This window comes from Callospermophilus lateralis, chromosome 7 (assembly GCF_048772815.1).
Source record: "Callospermophilus lateralis isolate mCalLat2 chromosome 7, mCalLat2.hap1, whole genome shotgun sequence".
Taxonomy (NCBI): Eukaryota; Metazoa; Chordata; class Mammalia; order Rodentia; family Sciuridae; genus Callospermophilus; species Callospermophilus lateralis.
In genome coordinates, this window is record NC_135311.1 from 135,259,359 (window position 1) to 135,285,210 (window position 25,852).

The window sequence follows — 25,852 nt, forward strand, 5'->3', positions numbered from 1 at the left end:
AACACATTTATTTCCCACAGTTCTGGGAGCTGGAATTGGGAGGTGGGGGTGTCAGGATTGAGCTCCGATTCCTGGTTCATGGATGGCTGGTTTCTGGCTGTGTCCTACCTGCTGAGGGAGTGAGGGGTTCTCTGGCATCTCTACTCTGAGGGCGATCAGGGGAGTCCCACCCTCAGGACATCCCAAGGGCTTCACCCCCTGGGGATGAGGAATCCACACAGGGAAGTGGGGGGTCACAAAGGTCTGTTGCACATAGATTGATTTGTTCTCCACACACATCCCAAGGCTGCTGAGGCCTATTGTATGGAGAGAATCCTGCTTCCGTGGAGGGGGCTCTGAACTGGAGGCCCTGCCTGGGCAGCTTCCCGGCCTTGGGGGAAGAGGTTGATGCTGGTCTCCCAAGCACAGCTCCGGCCCAGAAAGAAGGGCTGGAGATGCGTCTTGGCATCTCCTGCAGAGACCCCGGCTGGATCCTCCCAGGCCCGCTGCCTGCACCAAGAGTGGGCCCTGCTCAGGAGCGACCCACCCAAGCTCCCCGGGCTTCTGGGAGCTGCGATGGGCCTGGCCAGCGGGCGCCCTGGTCCCCTTCGCCAAGGAGACTCTGTTCTGTTCTTGGAGGGTGGCCGGTGCCTCCCTGTCTTCAGCGCTTTCCCCTCCCTCTCCGAGAGGCTCCGCCGGCTGGGTGTTGCCAAGGGACGCGCCCGAGCAGGGGGCTCAGTCGTCCTCGTCCTCGTCCTCGTCCTCCGCGTCCTTGTTGGGGGCGCATCTCTGGAAGCACTGCACGACGGTGGCCAGGAAGAAGCTGGAGATGATGGCCGCGATGGAGACCGCCACGCCCGAGAAGATGATGATGAACAGGTCGGTGAGCGACAGGCTGAACTTGCACTCGCTGAAGCTGGCCTCCGACAGCTGCCGCAGCGCCACCCTGCGGTTCTCCGGGGGCAGCGAGCACTGGATTTGGTCCAGGCCTGTGGAGAGGCGGTGGCCAGAGGGTCAGCCTCAGCCCGGGCCAGCGGGAGTCCCGCCCCACCCCAGACACCAGGGGACAGGAGCTGGCCCGAGCGGAACTGGGACTTCTCTAGACCTCAGAGTCACCGTCGTGGGGAGAATCAGGACACGGCTCTTCCTGGGCTCCTGGAGGGTTAGGGGCCGGTTGGGTTTGGAGTTAGGGTGGCATGGGGCGCTACACTCCACTTAGGGCTGGGGACCTCTCTAGACCCGGTCACAGCCAGCCATGGCGGGGAGCAGGAGGTGGCAGCAGGTGCAGGGACTAGGAGCAGGGCCCACCCGGTGGCAGGACCCTCTGGGCTGCAGGGCCATCGCCCCACTGGATGCCACACTCCTCTCCACCGTCCTCAGGGCAGACAGGAAGAGAGGCTTGCCACCGTGTAAAGCCCACCACCCAGACACAGGAGAGGGGAGGAAGAGGGGGCAGCTGGAGGGGGCCTTCCCGTGGCATCTGGTTTTTGTTTTTGTTTTTTTTTTTTTGTACTGGGGACTGAACCCAAGGTTGTTACAGGTTTCATAAGCTGCCGAGGCTGGCCTTGAACTTGGGATTCTCCTGCCTCAGCCTCCTCAGCGAATCACTGGGACAACAGGCATGTGCCACCACCCCAGATGGAGTATTTGGTACTTGGAACTTGAGTGAAGCTTCCATGTGCTGAAGAGTCACCAGAAGACTGTGCTTGGATGCAGGCTCCCCAGGGATCCATCCAGGAGGTCCTGGGGGGGGCGCCTACTCTGCATTTTTTTTTTTTCTTTTTTAGTACTGGGCATTGAAACTAGAGGTGCTTAGTCACGGAGGCACATCCCCAGCCCTTTTATTTACATTTTACTGAGGGACAAGGCCTTGCTAAATTACTGAGGCTGGCTTTGAACTCCCAGTCCTCCTGCCTCAGCCTTCTGAGCTGCTGGGATTTCAGGGAAGCACCACTGCGCCAGCCCACTCTGCATTTTCTAATAACTGGGGTATTCTGTTGTGGCTGGAGGCAACTTTGAGAAGCTTCACTATCCAAACATCCAAGGAAAGGGCCTGAGCCCACCCCTGATACGACCAGAGGAGGCCTCTTGAACTCTGCTTTCTGTATTGGGTTGACTGTAGGATTTCACTTGAGTGTTTGACTAATTTAAGAAGAAGCCTCAAACCCTCCAGTCTAGAAAAATGTTGAAGACGGAGCCCATGCTGAGTAAGGGCCTGCTAATAATAACCACCACACCACCATCTGCACAAGGATCGCTCCATAGGACTCACCCAGGCTCTGTTCTGAGCACCTGACTTAGATGAACTCATTTAATCCTTACAACAACTCCGTAGAAAGGCCTCGATATCAGCCCCACTTTTCAGATAGGGAATGGGCTCAGACAGGTGAAGTCACTACTCAATGTTGGACAGCTAGTAAACGGCTGAGCCCGGATTCAAACCCAAGCAACCTGGCTCTGGAGCCACTATGCCTCCAAAAGGAAAAGAAAAGGAGAGAAGCCGGGAAGAGAGGGCAGGGTGGGAACAAAAGACTCTGGCACTTCCTCCCCAGGGCTGCCATCAGGTAGCCACCTGGTCATAGGAGACGCAGTTTCCAGGGTAAACAGTTCATAATATTTTTAGAGACACCCTCTGATGACTCCCCCGTTTTGGTGAGCTGTTTCTCTTGGGGTCCCCCCATCTGCTATGAGTGAAGTAGGAGGCGGTCAGAGTGGCAGGCAGGTGAAGTCTGTCCCTACCCTGGACTTAGATGAGAAGGGCAAAGATGAAAAAGGGAAGGATGGCACTCATGTTTCTGCAGTGTCCCCTGGTCCTCAGAGACCAAAGGAAGATTGGGGGTTCAACCTTGGAGAGACGCAGCTTGAGAGGGCCTGGGGGTCTCACTGTAAAAGGGGGCAGAGAGGACTGTTTTAAAAGGGGGTTAGGAACTCGATATGGGATGCCACCAAAGAAGTGGTAAGAATGACCCGATAGAGTCCAGTCCATTTTGCAGAGAACTGAGAGGAGGCGGCGGGCTTTTGGGAGTGGAAAAAGTACCAGGTCACCAGGAGACAGAGCGGGAGAAAGAGAAGAGGCAGAATTGGCTTTGCCAGAACAACATCCCTGTGTTGCCAAAGAAGGATCCCAGTGTATGCAAGAAGGGGCCAGAAGAGATGAGGAGCAAGGGGGAGTGGAGAATCAGAGGGTGGTGAGCTGAGCAGGGAGGTGGGCTGTCCCTATAGAAGCTGAAAGGGGAGGTGTCGAGTGGCTTCTTTGGGAGGGCCTGTGACAGAGGAAGAGCCAAGGAAGGAGTTTAGTTCAGTCTAAATGTAATTCAAGGGACAGTAGATAAGGAGGGAGGCTCCCTTTGCCAAAGTGAAGGCTCTAACGGGGGCAAAGGGTTCAGCCTGCTGATATTGGGAGTGGAGGCTAGAGAGACTATTGTGTACCCTGCCCCGTGAATTCCCTCCTGAAGGAAGGAGGAGCCGTCTGGGAACCAAGACTCAGAGTGAACTTGCCAAGGGGAAGGGTTGGGAAGGTCGAGAATCTTGGTGCTGGGCCAAGATCTAAGTTAACTTTTGGGTCTCAAGAAGAGACTTGTCACTGCCATCTCTAGGGGTTAGACTTGTGAGGAGGAGGGGAGGAGAAGGGTACAATCACTTCCCCAAGGTTGCCCATGTGTGGATAAAGAAGAGCCCTCCGTGAATGGAAGAAGGTGAGTGGTCATTGTCCAGGACCCTCAGGCCATGGTCCAAAGCAGCTGAAATCCCCATAGGGGTGATAAAAGCTGTTGGGGTCAAGTCTGCTCTGCAAAGAGAGGGACAGCATCAGCAAGGAGGGAGACCAGGTGTGGTGATTGGGCAGAAAATGGAGGAGTTTTTGAGACAGATGTGAATGGGCTCATGGTGTGATGTGATAGAAGGACTGGAAACGTCCACCTCAGAAGCGGGTCATGGGAAGGCACTGGCCACACAGTAGGGGATGGTCGTAAGGTAAGGGTGAGGGTCGGGGAGCAGCAGGTGAGTCTGCATGGAAGCGACTATGAGGGGAGAAGGAGAGCGTAGCCCCCAACTTTGTGAGGATGTCCCTTCCCATAAGGGGAACAGGACACTGTGGATTGACCAAAGAGGAATGAGTAAAAATTAGAGAGCCACAAGTGCAAACAAGGCTAGGTGTCTGAAAGGGTTGGTAGTCAGCCCCCAGAACATCTTGAGGACTGAACATGTAGCCCTGGTGTCTAGGAGGAAGGAGAGGTCCTACCTGACATTTTCAGTGTTACCCTGAGTTTCCATGGAGTGATGGTGGTGGTTGGGTGATGGGGACCTGGATCTTTTCAGTCCTCTGCAGCCAGTCCTAAGAGTTGGAAAGGGGAACCCAAAGGGCCAGGTGGCTGGGGGGCCCCCATGTGCTCGGGGAATGTGAACAGCCCAGTGTCCCTCTTGATGACATTTAGGACAAAAATCCAGAAATTATGAGGCTTGGGACATGTACGAGCCCAGTGACCCATCTGACCACATTTAAAACAGGGTCTGAGTGGTCCTGAGGGACCGTCCCATGGGCCAGTGACACCAGGGACAGATGGCTTGAGCAAGCATCTGCTATCTCTGCTTTCAGGCCTTCTCACCTCTCTCATTATACACCTTAAAGGTCACTTCCAGAACCTCAGCTTTGGGATTTAGAAGCCCCCTCTCAAATCATCTGTCACAAGGAGACAAAATTGCAATGTATGCAGTCCAGGGGAGAAAGAAAGCATGTCCACGTGCTTCTGCCCCTTTCGGTGCTTTATTCACTCAAATTACTCAATGCAATTTTTTTAATATTTATTTTTTAGGTGTAGATGAACACAACACCATGTCTTTATTTTATGTGGTGCTGAGGATTGAACCCGTGTCCCGCCCATGCAAGGTGAGAGCTCTACCGCTGAACCACAATCCCAGCCCTCTATAGGTTCTTAATCAAGAAAATGACAATCCTTAATGCTAGGCACTATAATAGATACAATCAATTCACAGCAAACAATTCTAGATTAATTTTAAGCTCTGCAAACACACTTAATCGTGACAGGCTAATAAGAGACCTTCCCTCTGCATGCTTATTCTTCTCAAGCCTGCTTGCTGAGCCAATCCCCCCAAACATCCTTTATTTTATAGGGGATCCAAATAATGCTTCTCCCTCCCTGTTCTCACGGGTAGGTTTTGGGAGTCTCTGCTGTGTCTCTAACAACTCTCTTCAATTTATTCTTTTCTTTATAGTACTTATAAGGTTCTTGCTTAGCACCTGGATGACCATCTTAAATGACAGCTGCCATTTTAAGGAAAACATTTCACTTTCCAGCCCAAGGGAGTTACTGAGAAAGGCTCATCACTCCCTCATACCAACCAAACCCTTAACCACCTTCATTAGGGCGCACTGAGCTCTGATTCCTGAGCTTCCCCCATAAAAGTCCCAGAACTCAAGTCTGTTCTGCCTCTCTCTTCTATACAGAGATGGCCTTCACTTGTCCAGTCTGAAAAATAAACTCATGTGTATCTCTGCCTGGTCTCTGTCTTTCATTTGTTGCTTATCTATCTTTCATTCCTTGCTTTCCCTTCACCATCATTCCAAGTTTTCAGGGTTTTTTTTTATTTTTTGGAAAAGAATCTTTAAGGACATCAATTGTACATGCCAGTGCATACCAATTAAATGTAGAAAGTATAAATAAAAATTAAAGAATGCATATCATTGTGTTCATATGGGCTCTGGATCTCCTCTCAGATAGACAATTTTCTTCAAATTAAAACTCCCCCCCTGGAGTCACATCCATATTGGATTTACTTATTCACTTACTGTTCACATACTTTTGTGGTTCTGGGGATGGAACTCGGGTCCTTCCCCATGCTAGGCAAGTGCTCTACCACTGAGCTATGTCCCCAGGTTCTCGGTTATCTTTTATAAAGTTCACTCATTTCTGAAGAAAAGCATGGGTTCTGGGTCCCTAGATTATACAGGTGAAATTGGCCAGTGTTCCAGAAGGGGATCTAGACTCTTTGATGCAGATGCACAAAGGAATGTGCAGCTTTCAGTAGCACTCCAGGGAGTGGAACCCAGTCCCCTTCTGACCCAGCCACCCTTACACACCCGGTCCTGTTTGTCATGACATCCTACATTTGTGGGCTGTCTCACAGCACAGATGAACCTAGAGTCAAAAGATGAGGAGCTCAAAGAGCAGTCTGGGTGCTTTAATCCCAGGGCTGTGTGGAGACACATGCAGCTCACAGTGCTTATAAATTCAAGGAGTCTGGACACACCAGAATATCTTCAAGTCCCTTTTGGGTCATGAAAACCCTTAAAACAACCAGTAATGACACATCTCATATTGCAGATCTTCCTTGCCTTTATTTGATCCTAGAATCCAGCAGCAGAGCAGAATGAATGCAGTTCAGAACTTCCCCCTTGCCACACATGCAAGTTAGACATAGAGTGAGAGGAATGGAAGTGTCATAAAGAGGGGTGAGGCACACAGATCGCTGTGTGGGGGACAGATGGGCTTGCTGTGTAGGACCTGGACTCTGCTGTTGAGGGCCACAGCCGAGTTGGGATGACGCATGGCATTTTTGCCAGAAGCAGTGGTTGAGAGGTGACGCTAGTGAGCCATTAAGATGATGACTTTTGAGTTCTGGCAGAGTTCCCGTTGAGTTTTGCTTTAGCTCTCCCAGGGATTCCCGGAGAGTTCCCATTGGTTGGGGAAGTGCAAGAGGAGGGTATTTCCGGGAGCCGCGTCGCATTCGGGGGAGTTCCCGGGAGCGTGTGTGGAGTGTACTGGTGATTTCAGAAATAAAGTTTGTTCCTGCTTCAATGGCTCATGATTTGTGCCCAGCCAGACTGCGGCATTTGCCGGCCCATGCGGGGAATGCCTGAAGTTTGGAGGTAAGTGAAATTGCTCGCCCCTGAGGGAAGGCAAGAGAATGGGTGACCATTTGAAAAAATAATGTGTTCCTATTTTAATTTGTTTTGTTTTTGTTTCAAGCTGCCTATCCCTAGAACTTTCTTAGGCAAACTGGGAAAAATGGTTGGCTGAAGGTTTGAAGTTGTTCACCCCTGAGGAAGAGATAAAAATAGACCACATGTCAAGAAAATAGGAAAATTGATACAACAATTTTTTTTGTTTGGTTTTGGTTTCATTCTGTTTTGGTTTTATTTTGTGTTATCATGTTAGGTTGAATTATCTTTATAGTAGATTAGAAAATAGTAAAAAAACAAACTGAAAGAGTGTTACGTAAATTGTTAGAGGTCCAGACTATGGGAGAAAACTTGTTAGATCAAGCAAAAGAGAAGGTCTCTTGAGCTAGTCAGATAGAGGAAGAAAATTTAAAGGAAGAGAGCTTAGAGGAGAAACAGCTATCAGGGGGGAAGCTACAACAGGAGGCTGCTACTAACTCTGTTCTATCACCAGAGGGCATAATTCAACCAACAGCTCCACCTATGGAGACAGCTGAGTGGCCCTCAACCCCCGAAGTTGATAGATGGAATCCTGAGACAGGACCTCAAAGATTAGCATGCCCTGTACTTGAGCTGGCAGGAGGGCAGCAAATTCACCGTGCTTTAGATTACAAAATAGTGAAGCAGTTAAAGGAGGCTGTAACAACTTACGGTCCACAAGCACCCTTCACTGTAATCATGGTCGAATCCATTACCAACTTGGACATGACGCCAGCAGACTGGGCTAATATGTGTAAATCTGTGCTAAATGGAGGACAATATTTGTTATGGAAGGTTGCCAATGAGGAATTTTGCATGGAGACGGCTAGGCAAAATGCAGCAGCTGGTTACCCTCAAAGAAATCTAGATATGTTGTTAGGAAAAGGACCCTATGAGGGTCAACAGCAACAAATTGAATATGATCCTGCTATATATTCACAAATTGTTGCAGATGCAGTTAGGGCATGGAAGGCCTTACAAGGACATGCAGATTTACAAGGTCAATTATCTAAGGTAATACAGGGAGCTAATGAACCTTACGCTGAATTTGTAGATAGGCTTATTCAAACAGCTACCAGAGTTTTGGGGGATACAGAACAAGCAATGCCATTAATAAAACAACTGGCTTATGAGCAAGAAAATAGTTGGTGCAGAGACATCATTAGACCATGGAAACATGGAGATTTAAACACATATATTAAATTATGTAGAGACATTAATGAACAAGGGCAAGTCTTGGCAGCTGCAGTACAACAGGCTTTAGATGCCAGGGCAAAAACATGCTACAATTGTGAGCAAACAGGACATTTTAAAAGGAATTTCCCCATAGGAGGAGGGTTTAACAAAACTAGGTATCAAAGGGGTAGAACACCGGGTATTTGCTCACGATGCCATAGAGGGAGACATTGGGCTAATGAATGCCATTCTCAAACCACCATAGAGGGTACTCCATTATCAAAAAATGGACAAGGACCAGCTGTTTACCCATGATATCATGGAGAAAGGCAACCCGCTCCATTGCCAAAAAACTGACAGGGGGGGCCCAATGCTCCAGGGCCCACAACACAATATAAGGGGCACTGGAGGAACCCAGAAACACCATGGAGGAACCCAGCAACACCATCAGGGTAGTGCCCAGGACACATTATCCATCAGATCCCTCATCAGAAGAACCAGAGGGAATGCAGGGTTGGACATCTGCACCTCTGCCAGAGCAGTACTAACTCCAGAGAAGGGAGTTCAAATCATTCCCACAGGAATAAAAGGACCTCTTCCCCAAGGAACAGTAGGCTTATTGTTAGGATGCAGTTCTTCTACTCTAAAAGGACTTATGATAAGTCCTGGGGTAATTGATCTCGTTTATGAAGGTGAAATAAAAATTATAGTTAGTTCTCCAAAGGGTATATCAGTAATTTCACCAGGAGATACAATGGCACAATTATTAATAATACCCAGCCTACATGATAAATTTTCCAGTAGTACTATAGAAAGAGGTTCCAGGGGATTAGGCTCCAAAGGTGTAGATTGGGCTATGCTGTCTTTAAATTTAGATTCTCACCCAATGCTAAAACTAAATATTCAAGGACATGAATTTAATGGGCTACTGGATACAGGTACAGACCTTAGCATCATATCTCATAAAGAATGGCTGAAACATTGGCCATTACAACAGGCCATTCAAACGCTTTGAGGCCTAGGAGTGGTGACTAATCCCCATACAAGTGCAATGGTATTAGATTGGAAGGATCCTGAAGGATGTGAAGGAACTATACAGCCATATGTATTGGATCATCTTCCTATAAATTTATGGGGACGAGATGTCCTAGATCAATTAGGTTTGACATTAACAAATTAAATCAATTCAAATGCACCCACTATTAGGGCTAGACACGGTTTTAGGAAAGAAAAAAAGATTAGGAGAACAAGAACAAGGTATAGCAGCACCAATTCAAATAGATCAAGGAATAGATAGACATGGATTGGGTTTTCAGAAGGGGTCACTGAGACAATAAAAATTACTTGGAAATCAGAAAGACCAGTATGGGTTCCTCAGTGGCCCCTGACTAAAGAAAAGATACAAGCAGCCCATGACCTGGTCAAACAACATTTAGCAGAGGGACATATACAACCTTCTGTATCTCTCTATAATACTCCCATTTTTGTCATTAAAAAGAAATCTGGTAAATGGAGATTATTGCAAGATTTAAGAGCCATTATTAATGAGATGGTTATTATGGGACCTGCTCAATCGGGGATTCTTCAATTGTCTGCTTTGCCAAAAACCTGGTACATTTTAGCTATAGATATTAAAGATTATTTTTTTTTCAATTCTAATTCATCCTGAGGATAGTCCACGTTTTGCATTTACTATCCCTGCACTGAATCATGAAGGTCCGGATCAGAGATACGAATGGAAAGTACTCCCTCAAGGGATGGCTAACAGCCCAACTATGTGTCAAATTTATGTTAACAAAGCAATCCAGCCACTTAGAAATCAAAATCCTGAACTACAAATATTTCACTATATGGATGATGTATTATTAGCACATAAAGATAATAACACATTGCTAGAATGTTATGCCACACTTATAAACTTATTAAAAAAATTATAATCTAGAGATAGCAATAGATAAAGTACAATTAAATTTTCCAATTAATTATTTAGTAGTTCTATTATCCTCAACCATGGTCTGTCCACCAAAAATTCAAATACAAGTAGATCAACTCAAATCACTTAACGACTTTCAAAAGTTATTGGGAGACATAAATTGGATAAGGCTTTATCTAGGCATACCAACAGGAGAGATGGGACCTTTATTTGATATCCTAAAAGGTCCATCAAATCCAAATTCACCCCAGATGTTAACACCTGAAGCAAGAAAGGCATTAAAAATCATTGAAACATATATGGAAAATATGCATTTGGATAGAATTGATATAAGTTTGCCTTTATTATTTATTGTACTACCAACAAAAAATATTCCTACAGGAATATTTTGGCAAGAAGGTCCATTATTGTGGATACATTTATCTTATTCTCCTAACACTATTCTACTAGGTATCCTGGGGCTGTAGGACAATTAATACTCAAAGGAATAAAATCAGCAAAGGGAGTGTTTGGAATTTCTCCCAATAAAATTATTACTCTATATACTATGGATCAAATTGATGAGTTAGCTAATGAGTTAAATACTTGGGCAATAATCATGTGCAAATCTAATGTTTCATTTGATAACCACTTGCCATCTAATCCTTTATTGTCTTTTTGGTCTTTGCATCCTCTAGTTTTTCCAAAAATGACAAGAAAAACACCTATCATGAATGCTCCAAATATATTCACTGATGGGTCAAATAATGGTTCAGCGGCAGTAGTAACCGCTGATCAAACTTTTACATTTTTAGTACCCAAACAATCAGCTCAAAAGGTAGAGCTTAATGCAGTATTACAAGCTTTTGTGATGTTTAAAGATTCTGTATTTAATTTATTTTCCAATAGTCAGTATATAGTTAATGCTATAGTATCCCTTGAAGATGCTGGTAGGATTTCCCCTTTCTCTACTGTTTTCTCTTTGCTTTCTACTATACAAAGTCTAATCTGGGACAGAAAAGATCCATTCTTTATAGGACATATCAGGGCACATACAGGTTTGCCTGGAGCCCTTAGTTTGGGCAATGATTTAGCAGATAAAACTACACATGACATACATATTTTCTCTACGCTAGAAGAAGCTACAAATTTTCATAAAAGGTTCCATGTCAATGCTAATACTTTACAAAAGTGTTTTAAAATAACTAAGGAACAAGCTAGACAAATAATAAAACAATGTCAATATTGTGTGACCATTTTACCACAAATTAATCTTGGAGTCAATCCTAGAGGATTGATACCTAACCATATTTGGCAGATGGACATCACACACTTGCCAGAATTTGGAAAATTAAAACATTTGCATGTTACTGTTGATACTTCTTCTGGATTTTTGATGGGCTCCCTTCATGCCAGAGAAAAAACTAAAGATATTATAGCTCATTGCTTACAAAATTTTGCCACTGTGGGTGTTCCAAAACAGTTTAAAACAGATAATGGTCCTGGTTATACTTCTACCTCTTTTAAACAATTTTGCTCATCATTTGGAATTACTCACATAACAGGAATTCCATACAATCTTCAGAGATAAGGCATAGTTGAAAGCGCTCATCAAACTATTAAAATGTACTTGTTAAAGCAAAAAGTGGGAATTGGAAAGGGGTATATATCCCCCAAAGATAAACTTAAAATTACCCTTTTTACTCTAAACTTTTAAAATTTGGATTAAGCAGGGCTTAGTACTGTGGAAAGGCATATGTATCCAAAAAATGTACATAAGCCCAAGGTACTTTGGAAGGATATTCTAACAGGACAATGGAAAGATCCTGACCCAGTGATTCTCTGGAGTCGGGGTTCTGTTTGTGTGTTTCCATAGGGAGAACAGCAGCCAATTTAGATTCCAGAGAGACTAACCAAAGCGATTTCTACAGACCAAAAAGAAGATGATTTGACTCAAATTCATAACAGCTGATATCCAGAGCTCCAGCTTGGCTATTCTTACATCTGCGACAGTGATTCTCCCACACCTGGAAGCTAATGAATAATGAACACCATTAAGGCCTATTTCAAATGTAAAACACCTTGAGGCTTGCTTGTGGGAATACCTTCATAACCATATGCAACTTACAGGAAAAAGGATGGGATATCCAAATAAGAGTCAAACCCAGGTGGTAACCAGGATGCTTTTTTCAATATCTATTTTATTATTGCCTTTTCCCACATCATGAAGTTTTATTTTATTTTTGGAGCTCATACAGACCTAGGTTAATGTTTTCCTGATCAGTTCTGTTTTTTGACTGTGGAGTTTTTAAACATTGCAATGGAGATTTCACCTGTGAAAAGCTACAAGGCCTTTACTATTATGTTATGTGTTGTATTATTGTGTTATGTGTGCACATTCGGTTTTGTGTTGTATGTTTGTATGGGTGTATGTCATATATCATATATGGGGAGCGCTCATGAAAAAATGGATCCAAATATTTTATTTTATTCACATGATTTATATGGTTTAATTTAAATTGAGTAAACAGCTGTTGAGGATTGTTTTAATATGTGAACAAAAAAGGAGGTTAACAGATCTGTTTGTTTACTTTCACATTTCCTTTTCATTATATTTAATAATTCTGTTCAGGATAATGTAAATTGTTCAGAAAATTGTTTTCTTAGTACCTGTTGGAATGTTACATAATTTTTTTTTTTTAGCCATCATTGCCAGAATTCCTATCTTTATCCCAGTGCCAGTGAAGACAAAGATAAAAACCCAAACTACAGCTTCTTCAATAGCTATCACAGTAAACTGTATAAACTGATGCATCAATGAATAATAACTCAAAAAGTAATGCTCAATCAAGGAGTCGATTTACTTTAGGAGGAAATGGACATATTGATAGATTCCTCCTTGAACTGCTTGCAGAACTTGCCTGGACTATGTATCACTTGTATGCATTGTGAACTATCTGTTAATGCAGTGAATTGTGGTAGTGCTGGCGTATCTTTGCAGACTGTGTCATCGCTGATCATCTGCTTATTCATAACCTTGTGGCCCTGGGTAGGGAGAGATGGGACGTTTTAGGGGAAGATCTGTCAGTTATGTGCAGCTTTCTCTCCCAGCAGGAGGCGGTAATTTATAAAGTTTAGTTTAGAAACATTTGCAAGTGTTATCTACCTATATAATTCTTTTATTTTGATGAAGGCTAATTTGGATGGTTTCCCTGGCCATGACTACATTAATTCAGGAAAGACATTGTAGCAGGATGACAGGAAAGGTTTTGTGAGGCCCAAAGACCCTATTTTATTCTCATTGCATCCAAAGACAAAGACACCAAGTTTCTAGGCCTATGTGGAGACCCACACGGATGGGCGAACCTTGAGTGTCTGGGTGGCACTGAGGTCGCCTAAGAAGGGCATTTTGAAATTTTACTGTCCACTTAGAATGCTCCAGGCTTCCAGTGTTCCCCTACATGGATTATGACACAGTGTAGCCACAGATAATGACCTGATTTCAGTTGGATGCTTTGAGTCTCTGGGAATGAACCTCATTGATCACTAAGTACTTGGTGGTATTTCTCCATCAGCCCCTGGAGAATTCCAGTGTCAAAATCAGAAAACTGGGTGAAACCATCATGGAAGATGTCAGAGACTAATCTTGAGATTCCATTCATTTCAGACAATTTATTGATGGACCATCCATGAAACAAAAAAGTCTCTTCATATGACCATGAAGCCTAAATCCCATTCTAAAAACCCAGGCCCCTTGGGATGACTCTATACAGACATATGGCTCTATACGGAAGGTCCATTCTTCGGGGGCTTCCTTCCAATGTGGCCCCCAGCATCTGATTCCTTTCCCCATCCACACTTCAGGCAGTGTCTGAAATGCTGGCCTCTGAGTTCCCTTCATGATCCCTCTACATCCTGGTTATACATCCAATTGCGTAGAGGGCAGCTTTTTATACACACCCAACTAGGTACCTGTTGGACAGGAACAGTGATTGAGGCCCCGGTTGTAGAGGAACATGTAGCCACATTGAGGACAGGGCACAGTATAGAAAATAAGGACCTGTGGCTGCCTAAAGTCCTTCAATAGTGCCGTGAGCTCAGCACAAAGTTGGGAACATCTCCCTGGGTGGATGGCACCCTGGGCATTGTAGCTCTCCAGAGGGGCAGGGTATAGCTCTACGCTCAACTGGCTCAGCCTGGCAGTGTGATAGAGCAGGTCCCTGAGGACCGACATGGAGATGCCATTCCGGAATAAGCACAGGGTCCTGAGCTGGGAGCAGCGGCTCAGGGCAGGCAGGATGGCTTGGAGCTGGGATTCCGTGATCTCACAGGCTTCCAAGTCCAACCTGTTCAGGGTGGCTGCAACAGTCTCCAGCAGAATTTTGAGGGGCTCTGGACTGAAATTGGTCAGTTTGATGTATCTCAGATCCAGGTGTCTTAGCTGGCTGGTGTTTGGGCACCGGGAGAGATAATTCCAGTCGGAATCCGAGAGCGGGCACTTGGTTATCGAGAGGGACTCCAAGGGGGTCTTCAGGTGCCTAAGGAGGAACCAGGCAGTTAGTTCTGAGGGAGAAGACAAATTGGCTCAAATCCAAGGTCACTGTGACCATCTGAACATGCTTGACATTTTGTAGAATCTGCTCATTCAGGTCACTCCATTTCAACCTGAAACTTTCACCACTACTTGTGTGACCATGTGGGTCCTCCATCTCTATGAATGTCACCCTCAATGACAAGCAGAAAGCCACATATCTAGCCACAGCAAGTCAGGAAGAGTCATGTGCCAAAGGCAAATCCAGGAAAGATGTGTCACAACACACTGGGGTTGACCCTGCAGGGCTCACTCCCTGCCCCCTCAGCAAGGTCTCACTCCCTGCTCTTCACTCACAACCCCTGAGTCATCACCTGGAGCTCAGACCTGCCTTCCCCAGGAGGGCATTAGAAGTGGGCTCCTCTGCTCCCAGAGGGAGGACACAGGGCTCCCTCGTTGAACAGGTACAGGTGTGGGGGCTTCCCTCCTTCAACGTCCTCACCTTTACCCTGCTTTGTACCCCTGTCGCTGGACAGGGCTCCCAGGGAAGGAACCTCACACCCACCTCACTAGCTCCTGTCCGCATCAGCTGGCTTCCCAGCATGATGTCACTTCCCAGACCATGAACCCTGGTTTAGCCCTTTGCTCTAACACAGGTTAGGAGATCGAGCTTCAGGATACAGCAGGAACAGATGATGGGTTATTTACCTTCCAGTGCCTTGTTCACCATGAGAGTGTCAGTGGCTGGCACACAGTAGGTGCCCTTTCAGATTTACTGATACTGGTCTGCAGAGGAAGCTCATCCCCCTACTTACCCTAGCACCTGCTCCAGGTGTCCCTCGAGGAGGTGGATAGCATCCATACAGAACTTCCTCAGGCAGTCCATCCTGAGGAATTGGGAGGTGAGCTGGGCAAGCAGCCACTCCTGCTCCTCTGGGGAGGTGTGGGCAGGCATGCAGACCTCGGAGACAAGCAGCTTCCTCAGGTTCCTCATCTGGCCCAAGAAAGGAGCATAAGCCGCCAAGGTGGAGGGCACCCAGGTGCAGTGCACTTCCACCTTCTGGACAGAGTCCAGCTGCAGCAGTCCCAGGACCTTCCTGGTGTGGTGGGTGGGTTTCCCAAAGATCTTCAGCCTATTGCAACACAGGTGCAGCCTGTCCCTTCTCTGTGTGACCCATAGGAACAAAAGGGTCAGGAATTCATCCAGGGGCCCCTCTATGAGACACAAGTCTATGAATATCTTCAAGGGCAACTTAGCTGCCATTGCTGGACCAAGTTTCAATGTTTGATTCTTCTTAATGTCCTGTGGTGAGCAGGCATCGACCACGACTCCAGACCATGTCCTCCAGAAGTTCCATGGAACCATCCGCAAATCCAGCACCTGCAGTTTCCACCTCCTGCGGGGACCACAGCAGAGTCTCAGCCCTGAGGCCCCTTCCTTCCCCTCTCAGCTGCTGCCCCCTGCTCCACCTCTTCCTTCTGTCTCACTTTTCTCCACCCACTTCCCTCCAATCCAGCCTGGTGCCCCCACCCGTCCCAGCTGAGGGAGGGGCAGGTACAGCCTCATTCAGGGGTCAGCACAGCTGCCACAAGCACCTCCACATCTGGAAGCCTTCCCACATGGGGCTCAGTATGGCCAAGGCCTCTCCACCCCTCCTTGCTGGCAGCACAGGAAGCCTGTGGAGCACACGTCAGCACCCACTCTCCCTGCCTATACCCATCCCTTCCCTGGCACCGAGGGTGCTCCCTCCCAGGCCACCTGGGTCCCCCTCACCTGGGGCGATCCTGCTGGGCAAGCAGCATGTCCAGCCCATCCAGTGCCATTTGGAGCATCTCAGGCTGTGGCTGCCTCATCAGGGCCCCCAGGGGCAGGCAGGGGAAGGGCCAGGCCTGCACCATTTTCTTCAGGACCTCAGTGTGTCCCCTGCTGAAGGCCTCCACAAAGAGTGGTGGGAAGAGCTCTATGGGCAGGTCCTCCAGATCCAGGACGGCCCTGGACTTGTCGCTCAGCAGGCTGCGTCCTGCCAGCTCCAGCAGCGTGGGTGGGGACTGGATGCTCATCCTGGGGAGTCTGAAAGAAGAAGGATCCTGGAGAATGGTCCAGGGAAAGGCCACTATCCCATCCATTGCCAGACACTGGGAAGGGGGTACTGGGGAGTCTAAAACTCACCCCAACCTTAATGGGGAAAGCCTTTGCTTATTACCTTGTCCTTATAAAATGGGAATTGGAGTGTTATGTGACTTAATGCAGTAGGCTCCTCAGTTTCAACAACTTACAGAGGCTCAGAAAGGAGTTGCCCTCACATGGGTGATGTTATTTTTAATTTCAAAAAATTAAATGGGCAATTATAAAGCATGTGCCCATATTATAAAACACTTGGAAATTACAAGAGTCTCATGGATATCTGTTACCCATGTGAGATTCTGCCACCTTAGGGGGAGTTCAAGAGAACAAACAGATCAGAAGAACAGAGTCTCTGAAGTGTTGCATGAGATAGTTTGAAGCTTTTGGTTTATTTGTTTAGAGAAATTATAAAATTACAAAACTACATAAGCCTTAAAGTACAATTTGGGGGATGAGGCGATATTGGCAATTGAATTCAGGACACTGAACCAGTAAGTCACTGCCCCCAGCCATATTTTGCATTTTAGTAGGAGACAGGGTCTCACTGATTTGTTTAGCACCTGGTGCTGCTGCGGTTGGCTTTGAACTCTAATTCTCTGGCCTCCTCAAACTCTGGAGGTGTTGGGATTACAGGTGTGTGCCACCACGCCCAGCAAAACAGTATAATTTTAAGGGCACACAAAATAAATATTTTTATTTTCAGAAAATCGAATTCCAATCAATTAGAATGAAATAGGATTGCAATCCACTTCCTTGCTTAAGTAATTTTAAATTGGCTTTGCCTGGAGCTCAGTGGAAGAGCGCTTCCCTAGGACATGGAGGCACTGGGCTTGATCCTCAGCAGCACGTAAAAATTATTAAATGTTGGGCTGGGGACATACCTCTGTTGATAGAGTGCTTGCCTCCCATGCACAAGGCCCTGGTTCAGTCACCATACCACCAAATAAATAAATGGATAAATAAACTATATTGTCCATTAAACTTTAGAAAACAACAATTGAGAAAAAGAAAAGGTGCGGGGCATGCGTGCACAAGCCTGTAATCCCAGGGTATCCGGAGACTGAGACAGGGGGATCATGCGATCAAAGTCAGCCTCAGCAAGAGCAGACGCTAAGCAACTCAGTGAGACCCTGTCTCTAAATACAGCACAAAACAGGGCTGGGGATGTGGCTCATGTTTGAGTTCCCCTGGGTTCAATAGCCCATACCAAAGAAAGAAACAAACAAAGGAAATTGAAAGTAATCATAAACCAAAGTGGAAGTCCTAGAGTTCAGGATCAAGGTAAAACTACACTGAGAGGCAAAATCGACGTTGTAAATTGGATCATGACAAAAGACAGGGAAAAAAAATTGTTCCTGAATCCGCACAGGGAGGCGGGAACCGGGTGGTGCTCAGGGCAGTGAGGGACTTACGGGATCTGTCCAGGTGTGCAGGGTTCTCGGAGCCTCACCAGGCCAGGCTGGTTCTCCTTGGGCTCCAGGACTCTTGTGTTTCTCTTCTGGCTCCACAGAAGCTTTTATGGACCTCTCTGACCACGCCCCCACCTCCATCTGATTGGCTGGCATCCAATCAGAAAGCAGTATCTGATCAGGTTCTCCAGTCTCCACCCACTTAATCCTGATGGGACTTTCTTCCTCCAGGTTGATTGATTGAATCCGATCTCATGAAAGTGCGCAGAATCCGGGAGAGTGTGAGAGTCAGGGATGCGTCCCTCCATGCACTCCACACCATGGACTCAATTTCGTCCATATGTGACCCTCCTGTTCCTCCTCTGAGACAGAAAAGCACTGAGTCCCTAAGAAAAAACAACAACTGAAAATATCTTTCAAGGGGGTCTTTGACCATATCAAAATTATTTGAATTTTTTCCCCAAAACTTCCATATAAAAACAGCTTTTTGAAGACAGTAGTGTCATCCACGAAGACCACAGAATGGAACCATGTTGACAACAGTCACACAGGTGTCGAGTTACCTTGCAGCAAATCTGGGCACACTCAGAGAGGAAGAGCAGACAAGGAGGGTGGAATCAGTCTTCAAGACTTAGGGCAAGACTACTCCTGTTTGTCTGTCTGTACTGGGGAGTGAACCCATTGGTTCTCAACCACTGAACCACATCCCTGCCCTTTTTATTTTTTGCTTTTATTTGGAGATAGTGTCTCACTAAACTGCTTAGGTCCTGACTCAGTTGCTGAGGCTGGCCTCAAATTTGCCATCCTCCTGCCTCAGTCTCCTGAGTTGCTGTGATTACAGGCGTGGGCCAACATGCCCCTGATGGCGACTTGGAAAATCTGAAACCCACCGAGGGTGGAAACTGTGGGCAACTTGGGAATGGGAGAGAAAGACAGGGGGTTGGACAGCAGGTGTTCCTGACATCAGGGAGGCCACCCACTGGAGAGTCTCCCTGCAGAATCAGGGACCCCCAGGGCACATCTCCCAGCAGCCTTTGCTCCAGGCAGTTTCCAGGGCTCTTTAGGCTGTGAGAAGTTCACAGGCAAAGGAAAAATTGAAGAGCCTGAGTAAAAAGTAATTCAGGAATTGAGGAAGGAGAGACGGAAAGAGAGGGAGTGCTTGGCTGATGAGCCATGTGAGGGGAGGACTTACAGGGAAGACGTAGAAGGAATGGTTTGATAGGCAGCAGATACAGAATTGCATTTCTGCTTGGTTGTTCTGTCTTTGTGTTAGTCAGCTTTTTCACGCTGTCACTACAATACCTACCCCAACAACTACAGAGGAGGAAAAGTTGATCTGGGGACTCATGGTTTCTGCGGTCTCAACGCACACACAGCAGATTCCATTCCTTGGGCCCTCACTTCAAGGTGAGGCTGACCATTATGGTGGGAGATTGTGGCAGAGGGAAGGTGCTCACATTATTAGAGAACAGAGAGGGAGAGAGATGGCCCCTAGCCAGATACAAAATATACACACCATATTCACACCCCCAATCATCAGCTTCCTCCAACCACACCACACCTGCCCCCTGCTATCACTCGGTTATTCCCATTAGGAATTAACTTACTGACAAGGTTAAGGCTATAAACCAATCATGTCTCCTCCCAAACCATTGTCTCACAGGTGAGCTGTTGGGAGACACAGCATCTAAACCGGGATGGTCTTCTTGGGTCTCTTGTTGGAAAATATCCCTGCTCACATCCCAGTTGGATACTTACAGTTGGCTGAGATGATCTTTGGTTTCTGTTTCACATAATGACTTACCACAAATGACCACATTTAATCTCCTATGTGTGCAGTGAAGTAGGACTAAGGCTATTTCAGAGACCTCATTGCTTTTTAGGCTCCACAACAATTGAAATCTAGTCTCTCAATTGAATTCTGAATTTCTCTGCCATTTGTCTGTGTGTAGCCAGCTGAAAGGGTGACTTCACGCCACAGCCCTGCCTTCTCTACCACCCTTGACTTGGTGCAGGGGGCAGGTAGATGTTTCTGTCAACCTGAGTCACAACAGACAGTGGCTCTCCAAAGAACAACGGTAGTCAGACCTAATAGGGCAGGAATGCAGGACACCCAAAGAAAGACGAGTCAGAGCCCCATCCAGGAGGCAAAGGGAGACAGGGTGTCAAAGGCAGCTTTGAGTCAATTCTCACTGGCTCCACAGATTCAGTACCAAAGGTGGCGTCAGTTCAAGGACAACAGGCAGCAACTGGCCAGGTGTCCTAGAAAACATGGGGGTACAGGTTGGGGTAGGTTTTATGCACAGCTGAGGTTGGGGCTGACTGGTTTGTGATAGTTCCTGCCATCAGGCAGAGCTGCCCAGGGACCCTCCCGTCACAGCACCCTGCTTCCCCCTCATCAGGATTTGACACAGTTCCTGCCTGTTGATTTGAGCACCATTATGTTTCCCCCTTGGGATGAAGATTTTTTCTCTGGGTGCATCACACAATGGTTAGGGTTGGATTCTCTCTCAGTGCCAGGATGGACTTTTCCTGGTTGCTCCATCTCCCATTGGAGGGAATTAATAGATGAGTGGGAATCAATGTTGAATCTCATTGAGCCACATTTGAACAAGGTGGGTTTGGAGGGAGTGGCTCTCAGTGTCCCTCCACCAGGAAGTCACTGTTAAATTCAATTTTGCCTGTTCATTAGGCCTTGGCTATCTCATCTGCAAGCTCTGGCCTTTATTATTCTAGGAAGAGTTAGACTTTTGCAGAAATTTTATGAGTACAGGTGTTCATTTTTAAAAAATATTTAGGCCCTGAATTTATTTATTTTTATTTTTATTTTTTTAGCATTGAGGATTGAACCCAGGAGAGCTTTACCACTGAGCTACATCCTCAGCTTTTTTCATTTTTTTAATTAATTACTTAGTTAATTAAATTATTCATTTATTCAGTTTGGGTACCAAGGTTTGAACCCAGGGGAACTACACCTCTGAGCTTACATTCCCAGCCCATTTTTTTTTAAAGAAAGAGAGAGAGAGAGAGAGAGAGAGAGAGAGAGAGAGAGACAGAGACAGAGAGACAGAGAGAGAGAGAGAGAATTTTATTTTATTAGTTTTCGGCGGACACAACATCTTTGTTTTTGTATGTGGTGCTGAGGATCGAACCCGGGCCGCACGCATGCCAGGCGAGCACTCTACCAACTGAGCCACATCCCCAGCCCCTCCAGCCCATTTTTTTAAAAAAATTTGTTTTGAGACAGGTTCTCACTAAATTACTGAGACAGGCCTTGAATTTGAGATCCTTCTGCCTTAGCCTGCTATGTAGATGGTGCTATGGGGAGCCCCCCAGAAAGCAGTCTAAGTCTGAATTTCAAATCAAAAGAGAGCTTTACTTGCCTGACTAGGGACTGTCACCCACCACAGAGACTCAAGCTCTGTGAGAGGACAGCAGCTTCTTGGTCCATCCAGAAACAATATCAGCACAAAATTCACAACTCAGTGACTTGTTTATCGTCATGTAAGCTAGAGGGTTGTTATCTGGTCAGGGAAAGCCAGGCATGGGTGAGTTCCAGGCACAGGCAGGCATTCCAAGCAAGTTTAGAAATTGCAGTAATTTGTCGTAAAACAGAAATGACCTTTTCTTGTCTTTGTGATGAGGTGGCTCCCAAACTTAAGATGGAATTAGGCTGGGCTCATCGCATTCCTCTGTCCCCCCTCCCCTTGGCTCAGTGTGCCTCTCTGGTGTTATACTTCTGCATTGTGGGAAGCAAGGACTCCCTGGTAAACAGAAGGAGAACCAACATTAGACTTGGAAGCCTACCCTTATGTTTTTTTTTTAACATAGACTGGATTTTGTTTGTTTGTTTTGTTTTAGAGTAGTTTTAAAACCACAGCAAAACTGAGCAGAAGCTAGACGCTTCCCAAGTCCCTCTGCCTACCCAGCCTCCCCCAGAACCAGCATCTCACACCAGAGTGGTACCTATGCTACAATTCATGCCTCTGAGAAGCTGATGTGACTCCATTTTTGAAAACAGCTTCTACCTCAAGGCCTGTCCAGAGGGAGGGGGTGTGACCCTTGTCCTTGAAAAAACCCACTGAGCTCTCCTAGGCACATACCCACCCTGCTGAGTTGTTTGTCTGCAAATAACAGGAGACATCTGCAGCACCAGGTGTCCCTGACTCAGTTAGGCTAGGCAAGGACCCATAGCAACCCCCTAGCAACCACCAATCAGCATGAGACAGGGAAAATACCTGGAATGCCAGATGACCCCCCAGTAGTCTTGGTGGTTGATAACGTGTTGGGAAACCATGTAGTTTAGCACATACACCCCTCATGGATTAAACCAATCAGTTCAAAGGAATCCCCCTCTTGAACTAACCAATCACCCCTACCCAACTTTTTCCCACCAGTGAATGTGCTAATCAATGTTAAGAGTTGTTTGATTCTCCTGTGGTGTGTGATGATTTGCTGTGTGACGTTGTGACACATAGAGTATCCCCCACTACCTATAAAATCTCACTGAACAACGGACCAGGACACACTCCCTGTGACTGCTGCATCGGAAATGGTTGTGAGTCCAGGTTGAGTTTGCAATAAAGACTCTTCTGTGATTGTATCGGATTCAGCTCCTGGAAGTCTACTGGGGTCCCACAAATCTGGCATTACACCTCTATTGTGACACATCAGTGTTATGCAAAGTCTATAGTTGACTCCGGTTCTAGAGTCTACACTTCTGGGGTTAGAAATGCCCAATGACATTATATCCACCATTATAGTGTCCGGCAGAATAATTCACAGCTTACAGCCCCTGGGTGCTCCAGCTGTTCAGCCCTCTCTCCCACCCAAACCTGGCAACCACTGGACTTTATCCTGTGCCCCTGGTTTTGTGTCTTCAGGAATGTCTACAGTACACCACCCTCAGTTGGCTTCCCTCCCTGGTGACTGCACTTCAGGTCCCCTGCACCTTTTCACAGCTGTGTGGACCACTGTGTGTGTCTCCATTCCCCAACTGCAGGACATCTTGTGCCACTGAACAGAGCAGCTGGGGTCCCCACCAGACCCCCGGAGAAGCTTCCCTCATGTGGTGAATACCTGGAGCTCCAGGCTGCATCCTGGGCTAAGGATGTTTTCCAGCTGTTTACTGGACAATCTCACCTGATGGGTGGAGCTGCCCCTTGAAGGGCAGGGGCTGTGTCTCCATCTCCCTTGGAGCTGAGCATGGAACCTGAGGCTATGGTCACTACGTGAGTGCATGTGTGAGTGTGTGTGTGTGTGCATGCGTGTGTGTGTGTGTGTGTGTGTGTGTGTGTGTGTGTGAAAGTCCAGCAATCCTAAGGGGTCCATGTGGGCAACCTTCACTCGGTTTTCATATGTTCTTTGCCCACGTAATGCACAACCACATTCTCCCTGTAAAAGGTCCAGTAATGCAGACACCTTCCCTGCCCTGCCCTTCATCCTGTACCTAGCATGGGTACCTCTTGGCTTCTCAATGTCTTCTCCCTGTTTTTAGCTCCATCTCTCTTCAATCTTGTTTCATCTTCTCTCATAGATCATTTTTGCCAATTTAGAAACAATTTTCCATTGAAAACAAGGAAGAAAATGAAAAGAAAGAAAAACCTTTCTCACTCTCCACCCCCACTCCAGCCATCGATTCATTCCTGCCCAGGGGACCTTCTCAGCCTTCCCTTCTCTCTCTCTGAATCTCCCATATATGTTTTGCATGGTGGGTGGGTACTTGGGATTTAATCCAGGGGCGCTTAACCACTGAGCCATGTCCCTAGCCCTTTTTATGTTTTATTTTGAGACAGGGTCTCACTAAGTGGCTGAGGCTGATTTTGAACCTGTGGTCCTCCTGCCTCAGTCTCCTGTAGCTGGGGTTAACAGGAATGTACCATCATACCTGGCAGACAAATATTTCTCCCTGTGTCAATTGAGAGGATTCTTTTTTTTTTTTTTTTTTTTTTTTTGCTTTATTCCATTGATATGGTTAATCAATGAAATTGTTATTCAAATATGAAAGGAGATTTGCATTCCAGGTTTATTCCAAAGGTTAAACCAATCTTGCATCCTGATGCATTTTCACCCCAACCAATCTTACCTGGTCTTGGTCCATATACTGCCAGAGGCAATTTCTTTCTTCCCCTTCCTTCCTTCCTTTCTCCTCCCCTACCCTCTATTTCTTTCTTTTTTCCTCCTTTTTTCTCCCTCCTTTTCCCCCCCCTCCCTTTCTTTCTTCCTTCCCTCCCTCTCTCCCTCCCTGTCTCCCTCATTTCCTCCCTTCCTTCCTTTCCCCCTGTACAAAGGATTGAACTCAGGAGTTCTCTGTCACCAAGCTACATCTCTGCCCTTTTTATCTTTTCTTTCTTATTCTGAGACAGGGTCTCACTAAACTGCTGAGGCTGGCCTGGATCTTGCCATCTCCTGCCAGCTTCTCTGAGTTCCTGGGGTTACAGGGGGGAGCCACCTTGCCTGACTGTGAAAGGCAAATTTACCCAGACCTCAAAGTCAGGAAAAAAAAAACAACATGAACTTGACTTAAGAAGCTCTGCTAATACCAGAAACCTGCACTGGGACCCTCAGGCTTGTCTCAGGGCTGGCAGACTCCCAGCAAGAAATCCAAATGTGAATCTGAAGATTCTTCTGGAATCTGTAAGCCCCTAACTCACCACTTTCCCCAGAACTAACATCATTTAAAGATTTGATGCGTGAACCTCAGCTTAATTCTTTAGTGATAAATAAAACTAGTGCCAGAGATTTTCTCTCCCTCTGGAGATAGCCTGCACTCTGCCTTGAGTGAGTATTCCTTGCTTTACCCCAAAGGCATCTTCCTTGAGATTGCACCATTCTCCCTAGAATTTGTATCTACTTTACCAAATAAACCTCTCTCTGTGGCTTAGGGGAAAAAACAGTGTCAGAGCCAAGTGTGGTGGCAGATACCTATAACACTGGCCACATCGGAGGCTGAGGAAGGAGGACTGCAAATTCAAGGCTGACCTCACCAATTTATCATGGCCCTAGAACTTTGGCCAGAACTTGTCTCAAAATAAATGAAAGGACTGGGGAGGAAGTTAAGTGGTAAAGCATCACAGGGTTCCATCACCAGCATTTAAAAAGGGTGGGGAGAAGGAAGATGGCGGGCCAGAGGGAGGCCGCGTTCTGTGTTGGTCCGTGATGCAGATCTCACCTGGTTGGAATACTGCGTCTCAGAGAGTGTTTGTGAAGAACCAGCCTCTACCTCAGAGCAAAGCCTGTCCAAGGAAGGGACATCACTTTTGTCCTTGAAAAAACCCACAGAGCACTCCTAGGCACATTCCCACCCTGCTAAGTTGTTTATCTACAAATAACAGGAGAGATCTGCTGAGCCAGGTGTCCCTGACTCAGTCAGGCCAGGTGGGGACCCATAGCAACCCCCTAGCAGCCACCAATCAGCATGAGACAGGGAAATACCTGGGATGCCAGATGACCCTCCCAGTAGTTTATGGTGGTTGATAACATGTTGGGAAACCACGTAGTTCAGCACATACACCTCTTTTGGCTTAAACCAATCAGTTCAAATGAATACCCCTTTTGTACTGACCAATCACCCCTACCCAACTTGTGCCCACCAGTGAATGTGCTAATCATGTTTTAGAGTTGTTGTTTGATTTTCCCAGGGTGTGTGATGATTTGCTAAGAGATGCTATGATGTAAGTGGGGTCCCTGCCTTCTCCAAAGAATGTATAAAACTGCTGCAAACCCTGGGCTCAGGGCCTCTCAGCGTCACCAGTTGCTGTGTGTGTGTGCGGAGGACCGAGCT

At 46.6% G+C, this 25,852-nt stretch overlaps 1 protein-coding gene across 1 annotated transcript; it reads right to left on the bottom strand.

Moving 5' to 3' along the window:
- Positions 1-714: 714 nt before the first annotated feature.
- On the bottom strand, positions 715-16,596 carry LOC143404553 (PRAME family member 20-like). The gene is made up of 4 exons (XM_076862657.2): positions 16,310-16,596; positions 15,351-15,932; positions 14,142-14,542; positions 715-968 (listed from the first exon to the last, which is right to left on the bottom strand). Exons 1-4 carry the CDS (start codon positions 16,594-16,596, stop codon positions 715-717), a joined length of 1,524 nt encoding a protein of 507 aa, XP_076718772.2.
- Positions 16,597-25,852: the final 9,256 nt, after the last annotated feature.

Bases quoted from the DNA above. Each gene is read 5' to 3' on its own strand.
- LOC143404553 (XM_076862657.2), bottom strand. From the start codon at position 16,596: ATGAGCATCCAGTCCCCACCCACGCTGCTGGAGCTGGCAGGACGCAGC. The intron at 15,933-16,309 runs GTGAGGGGGACC...TGGTCCCCGCAG, and splicing joins GCCCAGCAGGATCGCCCCAG to GAGGTGGAAACTGCAGGTGC. The intron at 969-14,141 runs GTGCCATCCACC...GCCTCTCCACAG, and splicing joins GGAGAGCTACAATGCCCAGG to GCCTGGACCAAATCCAGTGC.